This window comes from Colletotrichum truncatum (assembly GCF_014235925.2).
Source record: "Colletotrichum truncatum strain CMES1059 chromosome Unknown Contig_0002, whole genome shotgun sequence".
NCBI lineage: Eukaryota > Fungi > Ascomycota > Sordariomycetes > Glomerellales > Glomerellaceae > Colletotrichum > Colletotrichum truncatum.
Genome location: NW_027222399.1, coordinates 6,188,282 through 6,208,223, shown reverse-complemented (window position 1 = coordinate 6,208,223; position 19,942 = coordinate 6,188,282). Strand labels below are relative to the sequence as shown.

At 55.2% G+C, this 19,942-nt stretch overlaps 7 protein-coding genes across 7 annotated transcripts; 4 read left to right on the top strand and 3 right to left on the bottom strand.

Annotated features, from left to right (window-relative positions):
• Positions 1 to 653: 653 nt before the first annotated feature.
• On the top strand, positions 654 to 1,730 carry CTRU02_204652 (uncharacterized protein; the record flags this gene model as incomplete). Its single annotated transcript, XM_036721127.1, has 1 exon — positions 654 to 1,730. The coding sequence occupies one exon, from the start codon at positions 654 to 656 to the stop codon at positions 1,728 to 1,730; it is 1,077 nt and encodes a 358-aa protein (XP_036587111.1).
• Positions 1,731 to 1,966: 236 nt separating this feature from the next.
• On the bottom strand, positions 1,967 to 3,721 carry CTRU02_204651 (MFS toxin efflux pump; the record flags this gene model as incomplete). Its single annotated transcript, XM_036721126.1, has 2 exons — positions 1,967 to 2,628; positions 2,680 to 3,721. 2 exons carry the CDS (start codon positions 3,719 to 3,721, stop codon positions 1,967 to 1,969), a joined length of 1,704 nt encoding a protein of 567 aa, XP_036587110.1.
• A 2,440-nt stretch (positions 3,722 to 6,161) lies between these two features.
• CTRU02_204650 (uncharacterized protein) lies at positions 6,162 to 8,190 on the top strand (the record flags this gene model as incomplete). The annotated part of the gene is made up of 2 exons (XM_036721125.1): positions 6,162 to 7,295; positions 7,351 to 8,190. The coding sequence occupies 2 exons, from the start codon at positions 6,162 to 6,164 to the stop codon at positions 8,188 to 8,190; spliced, it is 1,974 nt and encodes a 657-aa protein (XP_036587109.1).
• A 643-nt stretch (positions 8,191 to 8,833) lies between these two features.
• On the bottom strand, positions 8,834 to 9,547 carry CTRU02_204649 (uncharacterized protein; the record flags this gene model as incomplete). Its single annotated transcript, XM_036721124.1, has 1 exon — positions 8,834 to 9,547. The coding sequence occupies one exon, from the start codon at positions 9,545 to 9,547 to the stop codon at positions 8,834 to 8,836; it is 714 nt and encodes a 237-aa protein (XP_036587108.1).
• A 735-nt stretch (positions 9,548 to 10,282) lies between these two features.
• CTRU02_204648 (G2-specific serine threonine protein kinase) lies at positions 10,283 to 11,629 on the bottom strand (the record flags this gene model as incomplete). Its single annotated transcript, XM_036721123.1, has 2 exons — positions 10,283 to 10,765; positions 10,811 to 11,629. The coding sequence occupies 2 exons, from the start codon at positions 11,627 to 11,629 to the stop codon at positions 10,283 to 10,285; spliced, it is 1,302 nt and encodes a 433-aa protein (XP_036587107.1).
• A 3,276-nt stretch (positions 11,630 to 14,905) lies between these two features.
• On the top strand, positions 14,906 to 16,688 carry CTRU02_204647 (pheromone-regulated membrane protein; the record flags this gene model as incomplete). The annotated part of the gene is made up of 2 exons (XM_036721122.2): positions 14,906 to 15,266; positions 15,313 to 16,688. 2 exons carry the CDS (start codon positions 14,906 to 14,908, stop codon positions 16,686 to 16,688), a joined length of 1,737 nt encoding a protein of 578 aa, XP_036587106.2.
• Positions 16,689 to 17,650: 962 nt separating this feature from the next.
• Positions 17,651 to 19,660, top strand: CTRU02_204646 (oxidoreductase; the record flags this gene model as incomplete). Its single annotated transcript, XM_036721121.1, has 3 exons — positions 17,651 to 18,476; positions 18,543 to 18,640; positions 18,701 to 19,660. 3 exons carry the CDS (start codon positions 17,651 to 17,653, stop codon positions 19,658 to 19,660), a joined length of 1,884 nt encoding a protein of 627 aa, XP_036587105.1.
• Positions 19,661 to 19,942: the final 282 nt, after the last annotated feature.

The window sequence follows — 19,942 nt, the reverse complement described above, 5'->3', positions numbered from 1 at the left end:
GTGAACAACGAATCTCAGAAACCGGACTGCGTTAAGGTAGTTTATGAGATTGAACAACCCTTTCCGGAGTACGGACAGTGAAATTGAAGAAACGGCTCATGAGAGTGTTTACAGCTCATGAGTAAGTGGAGGTTGAAAGGCCGGCATTGCGACATGGGGGGAGAATCTGGGGTGTGGAGATGCCGAGGTCCCAGCGGCAGCAAGCCCCGGCCCTTCAGCGTAGTTCCACGGCAACACTAATCACAGAGCCCCTGGAACAGGCCTCAACGGCAGTTGGCTTCGGGAACGGTTAAGGAACTGGTGTATTAAATGACCATTCCTTAAAGAACAGGGCTATATTGCAAAGACATATTAAGCCACCCGTGGCTTCATCAACTAATGAATTGACTTTCCATCTGATGTAACTCTGTCTGATCATATTGACTCGTGAACTTTTTCATCTGTTCATTTTGTCCGTTAACATCTAGACCATTGATAAATGCACTCCAGATTATACCGATTACCCTGGGTACTTGAGTGAGAGCAAATCTACCCCGCTGGGTTTAACCCCCACCCACTCTTTTCCAGCACCCACACTCACACGCGCACTCCACAAACCATTCCCGGGACAAGCATCCATCCCCCGATACAACAGACACAGGCCCCGGCCCTGCATGCCCCGTGTCTTAATCTTCGCCGGCGCCCCGGAGGCCGATTGGTCCTCCCCGGACCTCCTCCTCTCCACCCCGCCGGCACCCCACCCCACATCAACGCCTGCCGCTGCCGCCCCGGCATGGCGCTCACTCCCCTTCCACCGGGCCCCCCTCGTCACAGGCTTCTCTCAACACCACGGCCTCCCCTCTGACTTTAGACCGCCAGCACACTTCTTCAGCCTCTCGCTAGACGTAGACTCCCAGCAGAGCGTCGCCGCCTCCCAGGAACTCCTCTCGCAGTTCTACGATCACTCCCTCGCACTCCACCATGACCTACCCTCATCCCAACTTCCCCTCCCCTCGCAATCCCATACCGGCAGGCCACCGCCCGACACGCAGTCGTTTGAGACAACTGCTGCGGACTCTTTCATGACCACCACCACCACCACCACCACAGACTCCTCCTTTCAGGACACGACGCTGAGCATCAGACCGCCACTCACGACGTCACACCACCTAAGCGACCTAGAAGACATCCCGACCGGCCCGGACCTCCTCCGCCTCGCGCCGCAGACGGTGACGGTGAACCTCATCGCCGGCGTAATATCCGTCTCGGCGCCGCGGAGCATCACGACGCGCTGGGGCACCGAGCTTGCCCTCGTCGAGGTGCTCGTAGGCGACGACACGCGCGCCGGGTTCGGAGTCACTTTCTGGGTACCCGCCAGCGCCAAGAGCACGCCCGGCGCCACCTTGCCCTCGCAGCTTCGAAGACAGGACGTCGTTCTCATGCAAAACGTCGCGCTGCACGTCTTCAGGGGGAAGGTGTACGGGCAGAGCCTGCGGAAGGGGCTAACGCGGACTACGGTGCTGTATCGTCGGAAGATGGGTGAGGATGACGAAGGCGGGTATTATCGCCGGCGAGACTTGGGGTCGGGCGACAGCGGCGGAAGTGCCGTGCACCCGCAGTTAGCCAAGACGAGGAGGGTGTGGGAATGGGTTTTGCGGTTTGTCGGTGGAGAGCAAAGGCCGGCGGCTGAGGATGGGAAGGGGAAAGGGAGGAAGAGGGGATGGGACCTCCCGCCGGATGATACCCAGTGACTTGACTTTTACATGTTTGCATATGAGGCGCTGCATTTAAGTACTACGCGTACGGTTTAAAGACTAGCATTATAGGCTTTTGAGGGCAGAGGCGGTTGGACGGAATATCATTACATTAATCATCAACTTGCCAAGTCGATATTACACTTTCTAGTCTAAGCTGAGAGTTGAGAGCCAGCCCGGGTATCCTCTAATCACATCCAAACGCATATCGTACACATAAAAATTCTTTTCGATTAAACGGCGACAGCCGGGGTCCCCTTGCCCTCCTTCTTGACGCTCTTCCACTGCAAGCCCAGACAGACGACAAACGCGGCCGCAGCGCAGGCTACAGTGACGTAGTACGTGTGTCTCAAGCCCACCATGTATGCCTCCAATACCGCAGGAATCGCGTCGGAACGTCCCATCTGCGTCAGAATGTTGCGGACCTGGTCGGCGCCGGCGTTGACGAAAATCGAAGGGTCGAGATCCGGCACGCGGCTGGTGATTCCGTTGACGAGACCCGTCTGGAACAGGTTCTGGGCGACGGCAATCATGATGGCACCGCCAAATGCCTGGAAGAACTGCACACAGGCCGTAGCGACGGGGACGTCCTCGAGAGGCAGAACGGTCTGAACGACGAGAACACCGATTTGGAAGCCCGCACCAATACCAAGCCCAGCGAGGACCTGGTAACCGAACCACTCGCGCATGGGTGTGTCGAGGTCGAACGTTGTAATCATGCCTGAGCCGACGGAGAAAAGAACGAGGGATGGCAAGATGATGGCGCTATAATAGCCGATGACTGAGATGAGAGCACCGCTGGCCATGCTAGCGACGACGGTGGCCAGCAGTAGGGGCAAGATCTTGATGCCCGCTTGTACCGCACTTACGCCCTGGATAGCCTGGAAATAGAGGGCTGCCGTTTGTTAGTGATCTGAAACATCCCGGCTCGTTCTGATTGACTTACAAAGATAGAAGATGAGAGGGAAGAATGCAGCTCCAAAGAAGCAGGCGAAGAGCATGGCGCACACCACGTTGCGATTCTTGAAGAGAAATGGAGGCAGAGTTCCCTTGTCGCCCTGCCACAGCTGGACTCCGATGAAAATGATGATCATGAGGCCGAAACCGACAAAGAGACCAATGACCTTGGAGCTGTTCCAGGGGTACTCGGCGCCACCCCATTGCAAAGCAAGGAGCAGGCAGATAATGGCGGGGATGAAGATGGCAGTGCCGATAAGGTCGAGCTGCATGAGGCGCTGGACAAGCGTCTTCCCATCAGGGTTGTTCTTGCGGTTGAGGTGAAGCAGGAAGAAGATGAAAACCATGGCGACGCCACCGATGGGCAGGTTGATGTAGAAACACCACCGCCAGGTCGCCTTTTCCGTGAATACGCCTCCTAGCAAGGGACCAGCAACAGAAGCAACACCCCACATGCCGCCGATGAGTCCAAACGCCAGCGGGCGCTTCTCAAGAGGCATTGTGTAGCTGAGAATGACAATCGAACCGGAGAACAAGCCTGCGGTGCCAATGCCGGCAATAGCACGGCCGACGATGAAGGCGGTCGAAGTAGGAGCCAAGGCACATACCAGAGAACCAACTTCAAAGATGAAGATGGCGGTGAGGTACGAGTACTTGATGCTGAAGAGCTTGTAAATGGTGCCATACATGGGTTGCAGAGCGGTGGTGGTCAAGAGATACGACGAGCCGTACCACCCAATGTCCTTGACGCTGCCATACTCTGAGGTAATGGCGCCGAGGGCCGGGGCGATGATGGTTTGGTCGAGGGCTACCAGGAAGACGGCGAGGCAGAGCGAGGCAATAATGAGGACGAGCTTCAGGCCCTTGGGGTAGTCGATGTCGTCATCGGTAGATTGGTGAGTTGATTCACCTTTCTTACTGTTGGTCTCGACATCGGTGGCATTGGCATCGCGAGGATGCTTCTCAGTGAGGATCGAAGGGTCGGCCGAAGTGGCATCGCCAGGCTTCTCGTCGTGATGCTTCGTATCCATGGTAACGTTTTCTTCCCAATGGGTGGGTGGGCGACGAAAATGTTGGAGAGTGTAAACAAGGGTGTAAGGGAGGTTTCACTTTAAGTGAAGAAGCGACAGAGGTGAAAGAATCTACGCCGAGATCTACTGTCAAGCCGTGGACAAAGAAGGGCTTAACCCGATGGAATGAGAGTGCAGATGAGACGAAAACGAAGAAAGAGAAGGCGAGGCCGCAGGCAGATACTTAACCATTAGCACAAGCTCGTCTTACACACAACATCTGAGTGTCGTGAAATTTCCCAAGTGCAACATCCATCCTGTCGGATAGCGACGCGGACTACCGAGGATACCCACCCCGATCTAGACATGCCTTGCAAGCCACAGGGATAAACTAGCCTACTCAACCAAAGCAATCAGCATTTAGCTCGAGCTTGTCTTCGTTTGGGTTGGTGGATAGAAGGGCTAGTGGGCGGACGATGGTGCGGACGAAACTGGAGCAGGGGAGGGGGAAGCCCACTCAGACGAAAGAAAAGAAAAAAGGAAATCTGTTCGATGACAAGCTGGCCAAGATGACGAGGTTCGATGATGACTACATCAAAGTCACCACGGTTACATCTCTGCTCAATGCATATGAGTGGGATACTTTAGCCCAGAGGAGGCTGAACGAGCCAGGGCCCCATGATCGTTCTTGGAAAAAAGGTTTACGACTCCTGCAGCATGTGGCACCTCCCTGAGGGTCTACTAGGCTGCTGCCATGTGGTATGGAACCGGGTTAGGGAGGGAAATGTGCTGGTCGGTCGGTTTCTCTCGGAGGTCGGCGAGTAAACATGTCCGACTGACACAAAGCCGGCCCGGATGATTGGTCAGTTCGCCCATCGGCACTCGCACTTGGGGTTATCCTTCTTTAGGATTCACGACGTCAACGACACCAAATTGCTGGGAATCCCTCTCGCTTTGTCAGCTATGGGACCTCTAGGATTGTAGGTTCCGGGGTCCCAGCGCAGGCCACGACTGCAAGCACATTCGGTGGCTTGCCCAAGGCCCAATCTACGGCATGCCCTATTGTTGGGAGCTCGGGGGCGTGACTCATCTGCTGGCTCGGTGTTTGTCGCTTGCGGCTCGAAATCTCTCCGACTGCAGCATCTTTCTTAGTCATGGTGGGTTTTCCGGACTTTAATCGGATGGAGATAAGGGTGTAGCACCAGACACTCTAGTCCTCATACCAGGCCACTTGCTTCCCATCGTATCTCCTCGACGCGTCATGGAGGGTGGCACTGTCGCGTACTTGTTGTTGTTGGCATCACGCCTGTGCGCATTCTTCTCGAATATGGCTTTCTTTTTGCTAAGGCAACTGGCCGCAAGGCGACTCCTGAAGAACAGGTTTCACCACCGTCAACGCTTTGGTGTCTCGTTCTTCCGACACTCGGCTCGGCTTCCAAATGTCTCCCTCCGATATGGACCCCAAAGTAGCTGCCGTGGCTTACACGCGGTGCGGCGCAACTGATCCAGAACCGTCGGCCAGCCCAAGAAGATGTAGCATCATCTTAAGCTTATACTTAGAACAATGTCGGCCGAGAGTAGCGACGACAACAGGGCTGACCCCATTGATGCTCTATCAATTTGGATCTCCCACCATTAGTTTCTGACATGTTATCCAATGGGTAAATTACCTTCGTCCGATGTCACAGCTACTAACAGAGGTTAGCCCGAGAAGAAGGTTGTCTCTGTGTGTACTTGAAACGCTCACCCTCGATAGAACATGACCAAAGTGGCTTATGTAACCCAGTCTGCACTATGCGAACAGAGCAGCCTACGGTCTTGGAGCATGTCGAGGCCAAGAAGCAACAGCTCTCAATAACCTTCTTCCCCTGCACAAGAGTCAGTCTTTGTAGGCGCTAATTTTAAAGCTGTGCTCCACGACGTTTTGGGGGCCGTTGTGGGGACCAACAGTACAGTGTGTGCACCTATGCCCGCTGTGGATCGAAACAAAAACGATCCAGAAGAGGAGCGTTCAGCGCCGGCCCAAAGTACCGGTGCACCCACCCTAGGCGCCCAGGTACATGGTGCTTGGTGACGCCTGTTTAAAGAGCCTCAGCGTCACCCGCCAAGCTTCACTGCAAATGGTGCCCTATCTAATCTCGGCGCGTCCAACCCTTGCAACGCCCGCCCGCCTCGTCAGTCTGCGCTTAACTACCTTTTGGACCTCCCCAATAATACCATACTGTCTATGAGGTTATTGCGTCTTCACTATTTCCTCCACCCAACCGGGCGTATAGACATTCCACCATGGGTAATTTCATTTGATTCAACTTTTTCGTCGAAATTTCAATGAACTCGCTAGCGCCGTAATCGCGAGAATCAACGAACCCCCAACCGAACGGTCCACCGCTGAACCCACCTATTGCCGGATATAATTCCCCATCCGTCGAGAGACTGGCCTCTCGACCAAACATTTGCCGCCATGGATCGTGCCATGGTAATGAGAGATATGGAGTACGAAGAATCTGCCATCATGGACGACGATAGGGATGTCGACATCGTCGGGAACGTGGGAACCACACCGCAGCGCCTCGCCTTGGGACGCTCGCCCTTGTCCAAGACGCGCTCCATGTCGGACGGCGGGACGCCCTCAAAGCTTTCGCCCTCGCCGCACATTGCCGAGCGCAACACCTCCAAGGACGACAGCCATATCGGGAACACGGGACCGGTGGCGACAGCTGCACCTCCCGTGACTCCCCACCGATCCGAGTTTCCCCTCCGCGGCCTCTCGCTGCAGATGCCTGCCAACTCTCCCTCCTCTTCGTCCGCCGTCTTCACCAAACCAGCACCGCTGTCCCCGAAGCTCGACCACTCCCAGATCTACGCAAGCCCCACGCATATCCTTCCACGTCGCTCGCGCGGTCTCGATTTCTCCCGTGCCGCGACCAGCCTGCACCACTCGACCCTTGCGGAGTCGTCGCCCGACTCGTCCCCCACGATCGGAGGCAGAGGGATGAACATCCCGGGAAGGAGGAGCAACGACTACGGCCAGGCGGAGCAAACGACGACCTCTTTGTGGTCAATGATGGGCAATCACGAGCGCATGACAGTCTCGAGCTCCCTGGGCAGTGCGAACCACCCGCTGGGATCCGATTCTTCATCCTCTTCCGACAACGATGACCTGATGGACGAGGACATGGATGAGCCATACATCGGAACGCCGCAAGCGAACAAGTCTCTATCGTCGGTTGGGGCGCATCTTCCCGGCGGGCCGTGGATGGGGGGAGGATCTCCTGCGATGAACAGTCTGATGAGCTTCCAGCAGAGGCAGCGACCGAGGAAACAACAGAGGAAGAAACACAAGCCCCCTCTGGGCCTCGGGTTCAACCCCTCCACTATGGCTGGGCTCTCTAAGTCACCGCCCAGCAACATGTCAAAAGACGTCTCGGCTCACAACCGGAGGGAGAGCATCAGCTGGCAGGCAAACCAGCTCCACATATCTGGGAGCGAGGAGGAGAGGGGAGATAACATCGATGGCATCCTCACAACTCCCAGTCGCGACGGGCAACGAACTACCGTTATGAAACGCGTGGTAACCCGTCGCGGAAACTTACTAGTGAGTCGACTTCCTACTCCTGTTCTGACCGACGTGTGTCCTAATTGTGACTTAGCCTAAAACGAAGAACTTTGCACGTATCAGGGCAGCTCTTTTCGAGGAAGGCGCACCCGTAGAGATGGAAACGCGGCGCGAGGCCGAAGTTGTGCGCCAAGTACGCGAAAGCGACGTGGACCTCGAGCCGCCCCGTCCACCACCAGCCTCAACAGCTCACTCATCACCGAATCTCGGTACACAGGAAGCTTCACTGGATGACATTCCAGAAAGCATGATTTCCGACTCCGCGATGACGTTATCAAGCAGCTTCAAGCAACAAGCACTCAAGAACTCCAAGGGCACCAAGTTTTGGGACACCTTTTCCGAATCGAGTAGCATCGGCACACGCACAACACCGCCGCCCCAAACTGGCCTGCCCCGTGGCTCTTCGTCTGGCATGAGCGAGGACATATCCATGGACTCGCCATCCCTCGGACCGACGGCAGGTTTCGCTATGGCAGCCAGCAGCGGCGAGTCTCAAAAGGGTGACACGCCACTCCTCGCGCAGGGCCCCCAACCAGCACCCAGCGCGGCGGAAATCACGCGGCGTATTAACAGCAAGCGCCGAAGGGAGGACGATTTCGACCCCGTTAGCTTCAAGCGCCGCGCCGTCAGCCCAGGCATGAGTGTGCACAACTCGCCCATCATGCAAAGCCCCATGCAGCGCGACGTGGCGCCGTGGGGGTCACGGCCCGGCAGTAACAGCGGCGACCGCGGCGGCAGCGAGTCGGGCAGTCTGGGCGGCACGCCGGGGAGCAACCCCAACGGCAACGGCCGGGTGAATGGCAACAAGGGAAGAGTCGGGTTTCAGGGCATGGTCGATACCAGTGACGGCATGATGCGGATGAGCATCGAGTGATTTGCGTAATTCACGTTCTTGGGATGGAAAAAATTAAGTCGGGAGGCTCTGGATAACTAACTTTGGGCGCAGTTCTACTTGCTGCGTATTGGCGTTTATATGGTTCGTTTTTTTCTTGGGGTGGTGATTAAACGTGGTGACTCTATTAACAAAAAGGAAAAGAGAGTGATGGAGGGCTGCAGGCGTACCATGGGAGATGGATGGTGTTTTCTTTATCGGGGGGGTTTTTTTTTTCTTCTTTCCTCTTCATGGGAGGGACGAGCAGTATATCCATAGAGCCGTTACCCAGCATCACACAAACAGCGAAATGATCATCTTTTTTTTACTTATTCATAATGAAATGATGAGTCTTTGTGAGATTCTAATAATCAACAGTAAAGCCCTCCCCCCCTGTTCCCTAAATGCCCTGGAACAGGATATGATCGAAGAAGATGATACTTGTTTGGCCGTGGTATCTTCCCAACGCCTGTATACGCCTTTGATGCTTCCAGCGCGCTCTCTCTCCCTGTCCTCCTCAGTCCGTCGTTGAAATGACCCTTAACATACAAACCATCATGCAAACGCAGTGCTCCTCTCAAGTCCAGCCCAGCACAGCCCAGCCCAGCCCAGCCAATCCTAAACCCTCTGTTCTGTTTTCAAATATTTACTCCACCCCAACCCCCTCCTCGGGGACCCTCAGACTGCCCAGCTTATCATCAAGCCACTTGGCCAGCTCCTCGGCATGCCGCCTCATGACAACCACACCAGCCGTGTTGACGCTTCCAACACTGCCCAAACTCGCCGTCGTGATCCCGCCGACGCTCAGCACACTATCTGCCTCTGACGGGGAGGCAGGCAACTGGTTCGGCGTAGCAACACCGGACCTCTCGCCGTTATGTCCATGGTGAGAGAGATGGTGGTGCACCGCCGAGTCACCGCCGGCAGCATCGATATGTTCCGCCAGAGGTCCAATGCAGACGAAGAGCAGACCGCATTTCAGCCGTCTAATAACCACAACGCCGGCCGCGAGCTGTACCGTTATCGTAAGCGGCTTCGTGCCCTCGGGGGCCTGGGTAGCCAGGCCGGGAGCCGTCGTCAGACTGCTCGCGTTTGTGGCGGACGCCGGGGGCGAGGAGTGGGATGTCGGCAGGGCTTCGGGGATGTCCGGGGCCGTGGAGGCGTGCAGAGCGAAAAGGGACGATGCGACTGTCGACTGGGTACGAAGCAGCGAGACGGGGTGCGGGGAGGCGTGGGCGAGCAGGCGGCCGGATGGGGTGGCAAGGAGCGCCGTGTGAAGGTGCGAGTTGAGATTCGCGTTCAGGAAGGTCGTAAGGCGTTTCGTTAGAAGGAGCGGCGGGGTTGGTTGATTGAAGGACATTTTGGGATGTTCTGGGTTTTAATCCCGTGACGTCGATGCGAGGAGTCCGAATGGGAGAGCTTCGGGATCGGAAAAGAGGAGGAGGGTTGAAGAGGGAGCCCGGATTGGGATGGTGGGTCGATGACCAACAAATCTGATGACGATTTGTATATATAGATATGTATGTGTGATTGCCTTTTTTGCCTTTGTGTGAATTGGCTTGGTTCAGTCTGGCTTAAATGAATGAGAGACGCGATTCGTCAATCAAAAGTGGTTGCGTCGGAGCTTCAGAAGCTGAAGCTGGAGCTGGCCCTGAGCTGCTAAGTCGAGGTTGTGGTGGGTTGAGGTTCGAGGTTTGGTCCACTGTCCGCAATCTGAATCGGAGCTGGAGCAATAGCAGCCTCACGCAGATGGGAAATTGGGCGACAGCGGGGCACCATAGCTGCGGTACGTACCTTTTTCTAACTAGCCTAGCAAGGACTCTAGTGGGCACCATTCACTGCAGTATTGACATGGCAGCTGTGGGGACGGAATGTGTCTGTCACGGCGACATATTAGGCTGGTTTAGTGATCGGCACAGATTGCTCCGGAGTAACGTCCTCTGTACATTTTGCGGCGATGTTATCACATGATGGATCCGAAGGACCATGATGAACGCCATCTAAATTATCATCAACGGGTTATTTAACCCAATCCCAAAGCCATTGGTATTTGGATGTTCGTGCTATGGAGGTAAGGGCCACAGGAGGCCACAATCTACTCCATCATGTCGTCCATCCCGTTCAGCGAAAAGAACTTGCCCCTGAGGTCGTCCAATACGTCCACGTACTCTCTTCCTTCTTCCGTCTTGTTCCGCCATTTTTGGTATAACACCTCAATCTCGTCGCTAAGATGCTGCGAGCCCGCCGCCGGCGTCAAGAGGTCGTAGTCCAGGAGCAGCCGCACAGCAAGCTTGAGGTACTTGGAGTATCCCATCCGCATCAAAGTCTCGTCGATGTGAATGTCCGTCTGGTCGTCGCACGGTTCGACACACTTGCAGCCCAGGATGTTGGGGTGCTCACAACCGCGCCCGAGGTGATCGTCACCTCCGATGCATTGGATGTTCAGACAACGCCGTATGTGGACGCAACCGCACGCCTGGCAGCCATCGAGGCTCGGGAGGGGGAAGCCGGCCATCATGCGAAAAAGTACGGCACCAAGGGCCCAGTGGTCGTCGCTGATGGTGTACAGGCGTTTGCTCTACGACTGTTAGCAATTGCTCTGATGGTCGACGCCTAAACTAACCTTCTCTCCGGTCACAATGTACTCATTCCATTGCTTCCTCATCTCATGCAGCTCCATATGGCCTTGCCTGGGCGCCAGAGGGAAGCCCTCGCTATTTGGGACAGGCTTCTCTCCAGAATACGTCGCCTCCCGCCGCGCCGGGATGCCAGAGACGAAAACTCTGCCGAACTTGCCCAGCTTGCATACACCGTACGTCTCCTGGCCACGCGAGTGCTGGAAGAAGACAGACTGGCCGCTGATGCCGCGGTGCAGGATCGGCATCCATTCCATGTCTGTCCTGACCCACTGCACCTCGCCCGTCTCCCAGTTTACTTGCTGGCGGTGGCCGTCATGGAGCCAGACGAGGGCGCGCAGGATCGACGTGAGGACGTGCCAGCAGAGTGACTCGGGTAGAAAGCAGTCGGGTTCGCGCTCCGAATGTCGATCTGCAAAGAGGAGCTCCAGATTGCCGGCGTCACAAATGTCCCAGATGAGGTAGTCCTCTGTTGCTTGAACCTGAGAATGGAAGGGCTGCTGGCGGAGATAGCCGGCAAGGGAAATGATGTTTTCATGGTTCAAGATGTGCGACACGTTACGGCCAAAGTTGCATTCGTAGAGCAGGTCCATCAGCCCCTTGATTTGGCGCTGTTTCTTGGTCGTGAAGCCCAGTGCATATTTGCCAGCGTCGTAGTACTCGTCAAAGTCATCTACCTTGCGGGCGATGAACTCTTCGCCATCGGCATATCCTATGTGCTGAGCTATTCTTCTCGCAAGCCAGATGTTTTCCTGTACTTTCTTGACGAGTTGGAAGACCGGCTGGGGGTGATCTTGGTCCTCCATTATGGTGCAATCAACAAGAATAGCTTGACAGAGAAGAGTTTAGCCATTGGGAAAGCGCACGTAGAGCGCTGGGTACAAGTCGAATTTGTAGCATCAGGATGGGTTCTGATGCCTTCAAAGCAGACCATCTTGATGAATGAGCATTCTTCAAAACGCAGTGCGATGGCTTCAAAGCACTCCTGGCCATGAATGCACCCACTTCCACTGCATTAAAGGCTCTTGCATCACAACAAAGACAGCTCAGACATTGTCGTCTTCTATTCAACGGCTTTCTGCCTTGGCATTCCGGAAGCGGTTGAGCAGTGCGCCTCCTCCGTATTTAGTGTCAATTCCCGTTGGATTCTCCTCAATCGCGGGCGGTACTCCAGGGAGGGAGAAACAGAAACATCTAACGGCGGTCGGACGAACTACGAAGCAGCCACGATCCCTTACCAAGACTTCGGCGCTGACCACTCGAGAAACGACACAAGCATCCACGACCATGGTCCAATTGCTTGGCGCAAGCAAGGACCGCGGAGTTCCTAGAAACATTGCCTCTGCTAGTATATCCGCCGCTGGTTCTTTGTCGGTCTTGTCTCAACAAGATTAGACTGGCAATAAAGATAGCCGAATGCCCGGGGTGATCCACGTGCCCTCCCCCGTCTTAAAAAAAAAAAAAAAAGAGAGAGAGAGAGAGAGAGAGAGAGAAAGGAAGATTGGCTAATAGAAAGCGAAATGTCGTGTTTCCCAAAGCGGGAGGTGCCCAATTTTCGAGCCGGGTCATGTTGGCCAAGACCTGCCGTCTGATCCGTACTAGTAGTGTGTTTGCAGCGTCTCCCTTCACGCTGTTTTGTAAGGGCTCTGAGCCCTGTTGGACGTTGACCGTTACCTGGGAGGGCTTGGGAAGGGAGGAGAGAGGCAACAGCCACTGTAGGGACCATGCGGACTAGCTGACCAAGTCGAATGACATCGGCGGACAAGGCTCAATCAATGCGAAAGTGGCGCATGGGCCATGTCGGAAGCAGAGGAGCACAACTGTGAAGCCGATTTGGTACCCCGGATGACGTTCCCGGGTGCTCGACATCATGCATACCGTGGTACGTTCAAGGGAAGCGCGTTTCATCGAGACAATCCCGGAGGCAACGTTGAGCAGAACTGCGGCGAGTTGAGACGGGATGCCCGGTTTATTTTAGTAGTTAGTGCGTGGAGTATCCATTCTGATTGTGACAAGCACAAACGATGGCGAGTAAGTGTGAGGTAAATTAGTAGAGATAGAGAGGCAGAGAGACAAGAGGCAGCCAGCCGAGTCAACCGTTCGGCACCCGACGGCAATGTATGAATGTGGTGGTGTTCGGTGGTCAAGCCACATGGAAAGCCTATCATTTAGGCGAAGGATCTCAATTTGACGACGGGCGCTATTAGCTTTGGGAAAAAGCTGACGTTGCCCCCTTGGAGTAGTAAGCGACCAGCGCGCGCTGCTTCAGGATGGTCGAAACAATGCAACCAACCGGGCACTCTGTCTCTCTGCTTGCCATGCCATCGCTTCGAGAAGCGCAGGACTTGGTATAATGGTTGGCTAGATGATAATCGGGCGCGTGTTAGGCGCGGCTGTAAAGACGAGGCCGCAAATCCTGTGGCCTTGCTCAATCTCGAACGACGTAGCCGTCTCAAACAGAGAGTGAGAGAGGGTGCTGGTCCAGTCAGAGAGCAGAATCTTTACGTAGTACATTGTAACTTGGGAGAGGGTCGATGCGGGCGGCCAAAGTGAGAGAAAGATGACAACAGGGGGGAGGAACGCAATGTGGGGGCCCTTAATCAACCCTATATGTGACCCTGGCCAACCAAAGGCGACAATTGGATGGGGAAATGGGACCTCAAACGCTCTGATGGAGCGCTAATCCTCTTCTATCTATTAGTGGCATCGTACCTGCGTTAAAGACCGCGCTTCTGTCGCTATCGCTCCACACACGCTTCAGATGCTCTAAACCGCCAAACAGCCCACCGGTGCCCTCTACCCTTGGGGGACCTTCAAGGGGCCTTCCAGGGGCCTGTCGTTGCGAATTCCCAACGGGAGGAGATTATTGGACGTTACCACCAAAAAGCCCCCCTTTTCCTTCCGCCTTAGCACCGTCTTGTCATGTCTTGACCCTCTGACCCTCTGACCCCCCCTCTCGCAGATCCCTCTTCAAGGCCTCCACTCCCCTCTCACTCGACCCCGTCACGTTCACGTCGATACTCTCAGTGCCTCTTACACACACTGGCACCCTCGAAAATTCCTTTCCTTTCTCTAGTTTTGGGAAGCCGTCCTGGGCCTCAAGAGGAGTATTCAACCTTTTCTCGACCGACAGCATTCTCATATCGCGTGAAAAATTCACGTCGTCCACTCATTCTCGCCTCGTCTCGTCGCTCATTCTCGATTCGATCCATTGCACCCCCGTCCGATCATTCGCTACTGTCCACATTGTATCATACCTCTACCCTTTTCGACATCCTGATACTCAGCCTTGCAACCAGCACCGGCCGATCAAACGCGGCTCTTCACCTCGAGAAAAATCACTGCCCAAAACGCTGTCAACACCGCCTTGCATTCCGCCTTCCCTGTGTCTTGTTTGTCGCATACCGGACAAGGCCGATTGAATGATTGACAGCCGGAGCTGAATCGCCTTGCCTTGCTGCCCTCACATTATTGCTACCCTTTTTCCCCCTCGTCTCTCCCATCTTGATCCACCCTCAAACGCCCGGTCGCTCGACTATGTCTTCGTGACTGTAGGCGGTCCGAACTCTTGTCTCGCAAAGTCAGCCCTTCCGACGCTCGACCCACATTCCGTTCTCCCTCTCATTCAAACTCATCTTTTTACTCTTGACCATCATCTCGTCTCTGGTATCGACTCTTCTCTTCTGATCGTCAACGAAAGAGCACAGTCGATTACTTCGCGGGCGAGTAACGACGTGTGCTGACGGCAGGTCCGGATTTGCGGTATCATCCTCACTCTCATTTACGATACAGGTCCCAGTTGGCCGTCGACAATTTTCATTTCTACATTTTCTCGACTCGACTGCGTCGAGATTTATCCGATACCGTTTATCCGTCATCACCAATTGCCCATAGTTCAAGATGGGTTGCCTCAGCCATCGTCGGAAAGACATTGAGTACAAGGCCGAACAGAAGTGGGACTACATCGTAGGTTGCCATCGCAGGCGTGGGTGTTGAATGCTACTAACCAAATTACGCAGAGTCTGAACGACTTCCGGTCCCGAGGATGCCTCACTCCTTTCGCCTACTTCTACCTCTGGCTCATGCTACTGATCTCAGTGGCCGTCTACGGCGTTGATATGTTCACTGCCATCAACCTGCTCGCCTTTGACCGATGGTCCTCCGAAATTGACCCTGCCATCGACTTCAAGATCTCGAAATGGATCTTCTCCATCTCCATCATCGCTTCCTTTGTCAACCTCGCCTTTGAGCAGTTCAGGGCTATGCGCGTTATGAAGCGAGGAAACGTCGCCGAATGTTATCTCGACACCATCGCCGTCCGTCTTGAAAGTCTCCGTATGGGTAAGGGACAGGGTTGGAGACGTTTCCTGGTTTTCGCCGAGCTCACTAAGAGCAAAAAGGGTGCCGAGTATATCGCCCTCTTCACCTACTTCAGCTTTCAATGTAAGCACCCTTGCCGGATTATCGAGGCATATACTGACATGAGCAGCCTGGATCCGGGTTATCGTGTGTTCCGGTCCCCGTCAGGTTGTCAACGCCCTTACGCTAAAGTCCGTCTATGACGCCAAGCTTGCCGTCCACGAAGCGGATGTTGGAGGTTCACTGTTGGGGTTCTTTGAAAAGATAAGACAGCTCGCCACGGAAGACTACCAGCAGGCCTTGATCTTGTCTGGTATGCTTTTCACCCTTGTCATTTGGGTCTTTTCCGCTCTCTATCTCATCTTGGCTGTCCTGTTCTACGTTTTCTTCCTTTTCCACTGGATCCCTAGAGCCGATGGTGGTCTCACCGGATACTGCGAACGAAAGGTCAACAAGGCCCTCACCAAGATCGTGACTGCCAAGGTCAACAAGGCATTAGCAAAACAGGAAACGGATCGAAAGAAAGCAGAGATGAAAGCAGCGCGGAAGAACGGCGAGAAGCTAGCCCCTGAACGACAGGCGACTCTCCCAACACTCCCCGACATGGGAGACCCGGACAAGCTCACTCAAATGCCAATGATTGGCCGCAGCGACACTTTCACAACCCTCCCTGCGTACGAGTCTCGTCCTGGAACCCCTGGAAGCATCGAGCTCGGCGCCATGGACCAGAAGCGGCCGCCCATGCCATCCAGAATGGGCACTACCACTTCGACCACCAGCTATTCCTCGCGCGCTCCTCTTGTGAACAGTGCTGCGGACATGGGCTACCAGCGTTCCGCTTCGCCTGCTCCCACTTTACCTCAGTTGGATCTAAACAACTACCCCCCGCCTGTACGACCGGGAACTTCCAATTCTCAAAGGAGTTTCCGGCCCCAGCTGTCACATGTGCACACCAACTCACAAAGTTCGATGCGTGCTGGCGGCTTCTCGGAGAGTCCCGCGACCTACTCTCCGGATACCATGCCCCCCTTCCCGCCCCCGGTCCGGTCTCCGACCGCTCGTACCATGACTATGGACAGCTACAACCAGCCAAGGCCGCCCCAAAACCCGTACCAGGGTGGTCGCGCCTCGCCTGCTCCCAGGGGCACCTACGACGATTACTCCAGCCAGTCCAACGGGCGGGCCAGCCCAGCGCCTTCGATGTACTCGACGCGGTCTGGAGCGCCTCCACGCGGCCCCGGCCCGGGCCCTGGCCCTGGCCCGCTCAACGGCTCCTCGTACCAGGCCTACCAGCCGTACAACCCTCAACGGAGCGCTACTGGCCCGATCCCTCAGCGCGGCCCGCCGAATCCCCCCATGCGGAACATGACGGCACCCATGCCTCCCCGACCGCAGGAGGACTACTTCGCCCGGCCGGGAACCTCGCAAAGCCAGCGACCTCCCCCGCGCAACCAAGGCTATGGCTACAACGACGACATCGAGTCTCAAAGAGACCCACGATACTAGGGCTGCCCGGCGTCTTTTTGGTGTTCATAGAGGAGCATTGGGTTAGGTTCAACAGCATTTTCTTTTCATAATGTTTTAACGATTCGTGGGCGTCAGCTTTTTGCGTTGGAAGACGCCCCAACTTTTGCACGAAAGGGTTTCTACCATTCCATCACAGTCCATATGGGCCCGCCTCCGGGCCTCTCCCCTGGATTTATGGCAGACTTGGCTCAAGGCCAAGATCTGGACTCGACTCTTCTTCACGACTTCTACCATCCTTTCGATACCCCCTCGATTTTCTTTTCACACTTTTACCCGATCTCATGTACTATTAGGAAACAGGACGCAATCCCCGTGCGGCGTCAAAAAATAAGAAGCCACTCGGAAGGACCGTTGTTCACGACCGAAAAAAGAGAAAGAGAAACAGGAAACTTTGTTGTACTATTAGTCAAATCCAAACTTGGCATCTTTTGATGACGATCCAATACCTCTTTTAGTGACCTTGCGACTCTCTCTCTCCCCCCCGCCATCGCGCTGCAGGGCCCCCGGGGAAATTTTTGGGGATATGTAAGCGGGGCGTCAGCCTTGATTGTCAATGCGACAGACCCCGGAAGGCGCTAGGGAACCTTTTTGTTACCGCCGGAGTGGGAGGTGGGAAGGGAGGGGGGGCCGCATCTCGACATTCGCTTGACATGGCGTGCCCGCCAGCGCGCCCTTTGGATGGATGATTTGTCACTTTTGCATGTCCAGAAACTCTCAAATCCCGAGCTCCCACATTGTCAATCCCCTTATTAATAAGCAACATGCGTCTTGTTGCATTACTCGGTCTTTCGCCTCAGTCCAACCAATTTCCTATGGTTTTTTTTTTTTTTTTTTTGGTAAATGGGTAATTTGGTATAGGTACGGCAGCGCATCTATTAAAGAGGAACAGCAGGTCAATCGGGGAGGGGAGTTTGTGCAGAAAAAAAGGAAAGCAACCGCACATGAATTACTCGTTACTCCTCACAAGCCTCTTCGCATCACATATACTACCGCAAGACAGCCTCTTTTCCTCCGCATTCACAACAAAAATGCCGGTGCTCACAGCGGAGTGGCACGAAGGCGAGATAGCAGTGCACGAGCTGCTCAAGGTCCCGCTGCAACGCTACCCGACGGCCGCGGGGCTCCCGGCGTCATACGGCTACCGTGTCGCGGCGGCCCCGCTGCTCGCGCTCGGCACGCTCGACGGAGATGGCCGGCCGTGGACGACGTTGTGGGGCGGCGACGCCGGCGCCGTTGCGCGACCTGTTGCCGAGGACGTCCTGGGCGTCCGGAGCAAAGTTGACGTCGTTGATGACCCTGTCATCCGGGCCCTTTGGGGCGGAGAGGAGAGGGAGATCAAGGAGGGCGAGGTGGTGCAGCCCGGCCCCGGGGGCGAAGGGAAGACGGTTTCGGGGCTCGCGATCGATTTGAGGACCAGGGACCGGGTCAAAATTGCGGGGAAGATGATTGCCGGCGCTGTTACGACGGTGGACGGCAACGGAGGGGGTGAGCTGCAGATCGCTGTCAAGGTTGACGAGAGCCTTGGCAACTGCCCCAAGTACCTCAACAAGAAGGATGTTAGGGAGAGGGAGGCGGTGGTGAAGGGGAAGGTGGAGAGGGGGCTGCCACTGTCTGATAACGCTATCGCGGCGGTTGGGCAGGCCGATATGTTATTCCTGTCCAGCAGTTACGGCGAGACTATGGATACGAATCACCGCGGTGGCTCCAAAGGGTTCGTGAGAGTCATCAGGAACGATGATGACGGGGTAGAGATCATTTACCCTGAATGTAAGTTCTCATCCCCCCCCCCCCCCATCTGTTATACTTGAAAGCGTTACTGACAGATGGCACCAGTCTCTGGGAACAGGCTCTACCAGACTTTGGGTAACCTCAAGGCCAATCCTAAAGTGGGCGTCGCGATACCGGACTTTGACACGTCCGATGTCCTCTACGTAGGTGTTCTTCCCTATCTTTAAAAAAGTCTACGGAAAAAATAGGCTAACCAAAGAAAGCTTACGGGAACGGCTTCGATCCTCGTGGGACAGGAAGCTGCAGCTTATCTGCCGCGCACCAAGCTCGCGATCAAGATCACCGTGACCTCGGCCGTCTTCGTCCAATCCGGACTCCCATTCGTCGGCGCCCCGCTGGAACCGTCACCCTACAACCCGCCTGTTCGTCACCTTTTCACCGAGCAGACGCAGCCTGGGGCATCATCGGCAGGAGCAGCAGGTACGGCTACTCTGATCAACCGTGAGATCATCACGCCCACTATCGCGCGCTTTACTTTCGGCCTGGAGCCTGCGGGGCGGTGGGAACCGGGACAGTACGTCACGTTGGATTTTGCACCGGAGCTTGACGTCGGCTGGAGTCATATGCGAGACGACGAGCCGCAAAGCTTGAACGATGACTTCGTGAGGACCTTTACCATATCCAACACTTTCGGAGGAGGGCAGAAGTTGGAGATCACGGCGAGGAAGAAGGGGCCTGCCACAGGGTTCTTGTGGAGGTGGAACCTACGGGTGCCGCTGGAGGTACCTGTGCTCGGCTTCGGTGGTGAAGAAGCGTTCAGGATGGGGAAATCAGCTGGTGACGAAGTCTTCGTTGCGGCTGGCGTTGGTATCACGCCGTTGATGGCTCAGGCCGAAGGGGTGATAAACTCTGGGACCGGGTTGAAGGTGTTGTGGAGTGTCAAAGGGGAGGACTTGAAGTTCGTCAAGGAGGTTCTGGACCGAATCGATGGGCTTGCCAAGTTGACCAGGGTGTTCGTCACCGGCCGGGTGGGTGAGACGGAAGATGCCCTGATCAAAGACGCCGAAGCCCTCGGTGCAGCCGTGGAAAGGAGACGGATAGAAGAAGGTGACGTGAAAGGAACCGGAAAGAAGTACTTTCTATGCACCGGCCCAGCCATGTTGAAGACGTTAAATGGCTGGTTGGAAGGGGAAGATGTTGCCTGGGAAGACTTTGCATATTAAGCCGGTTGAGTTGTAGTTCCGTAGACCAATGGCGATCATTGTAGAGAAATGCCTACAGAAATGATTACCATCTGATGACAGTCAACAATAGAGATCGAAAGAAATTAATGAATCGAGCGGAATTGACTCCGATGAAAATGGGCAAACATGCCAGCAAACTGGAAGCGAAGTTGCAGAATGTGCCAAATCGCGTTAGCGGCTACGGGCAAAAGAAGCATAGATCGAACACATCCCATAGGCGCATACGTAGTGGCCCCGCTGCCCATTCCCGTATTACTACGT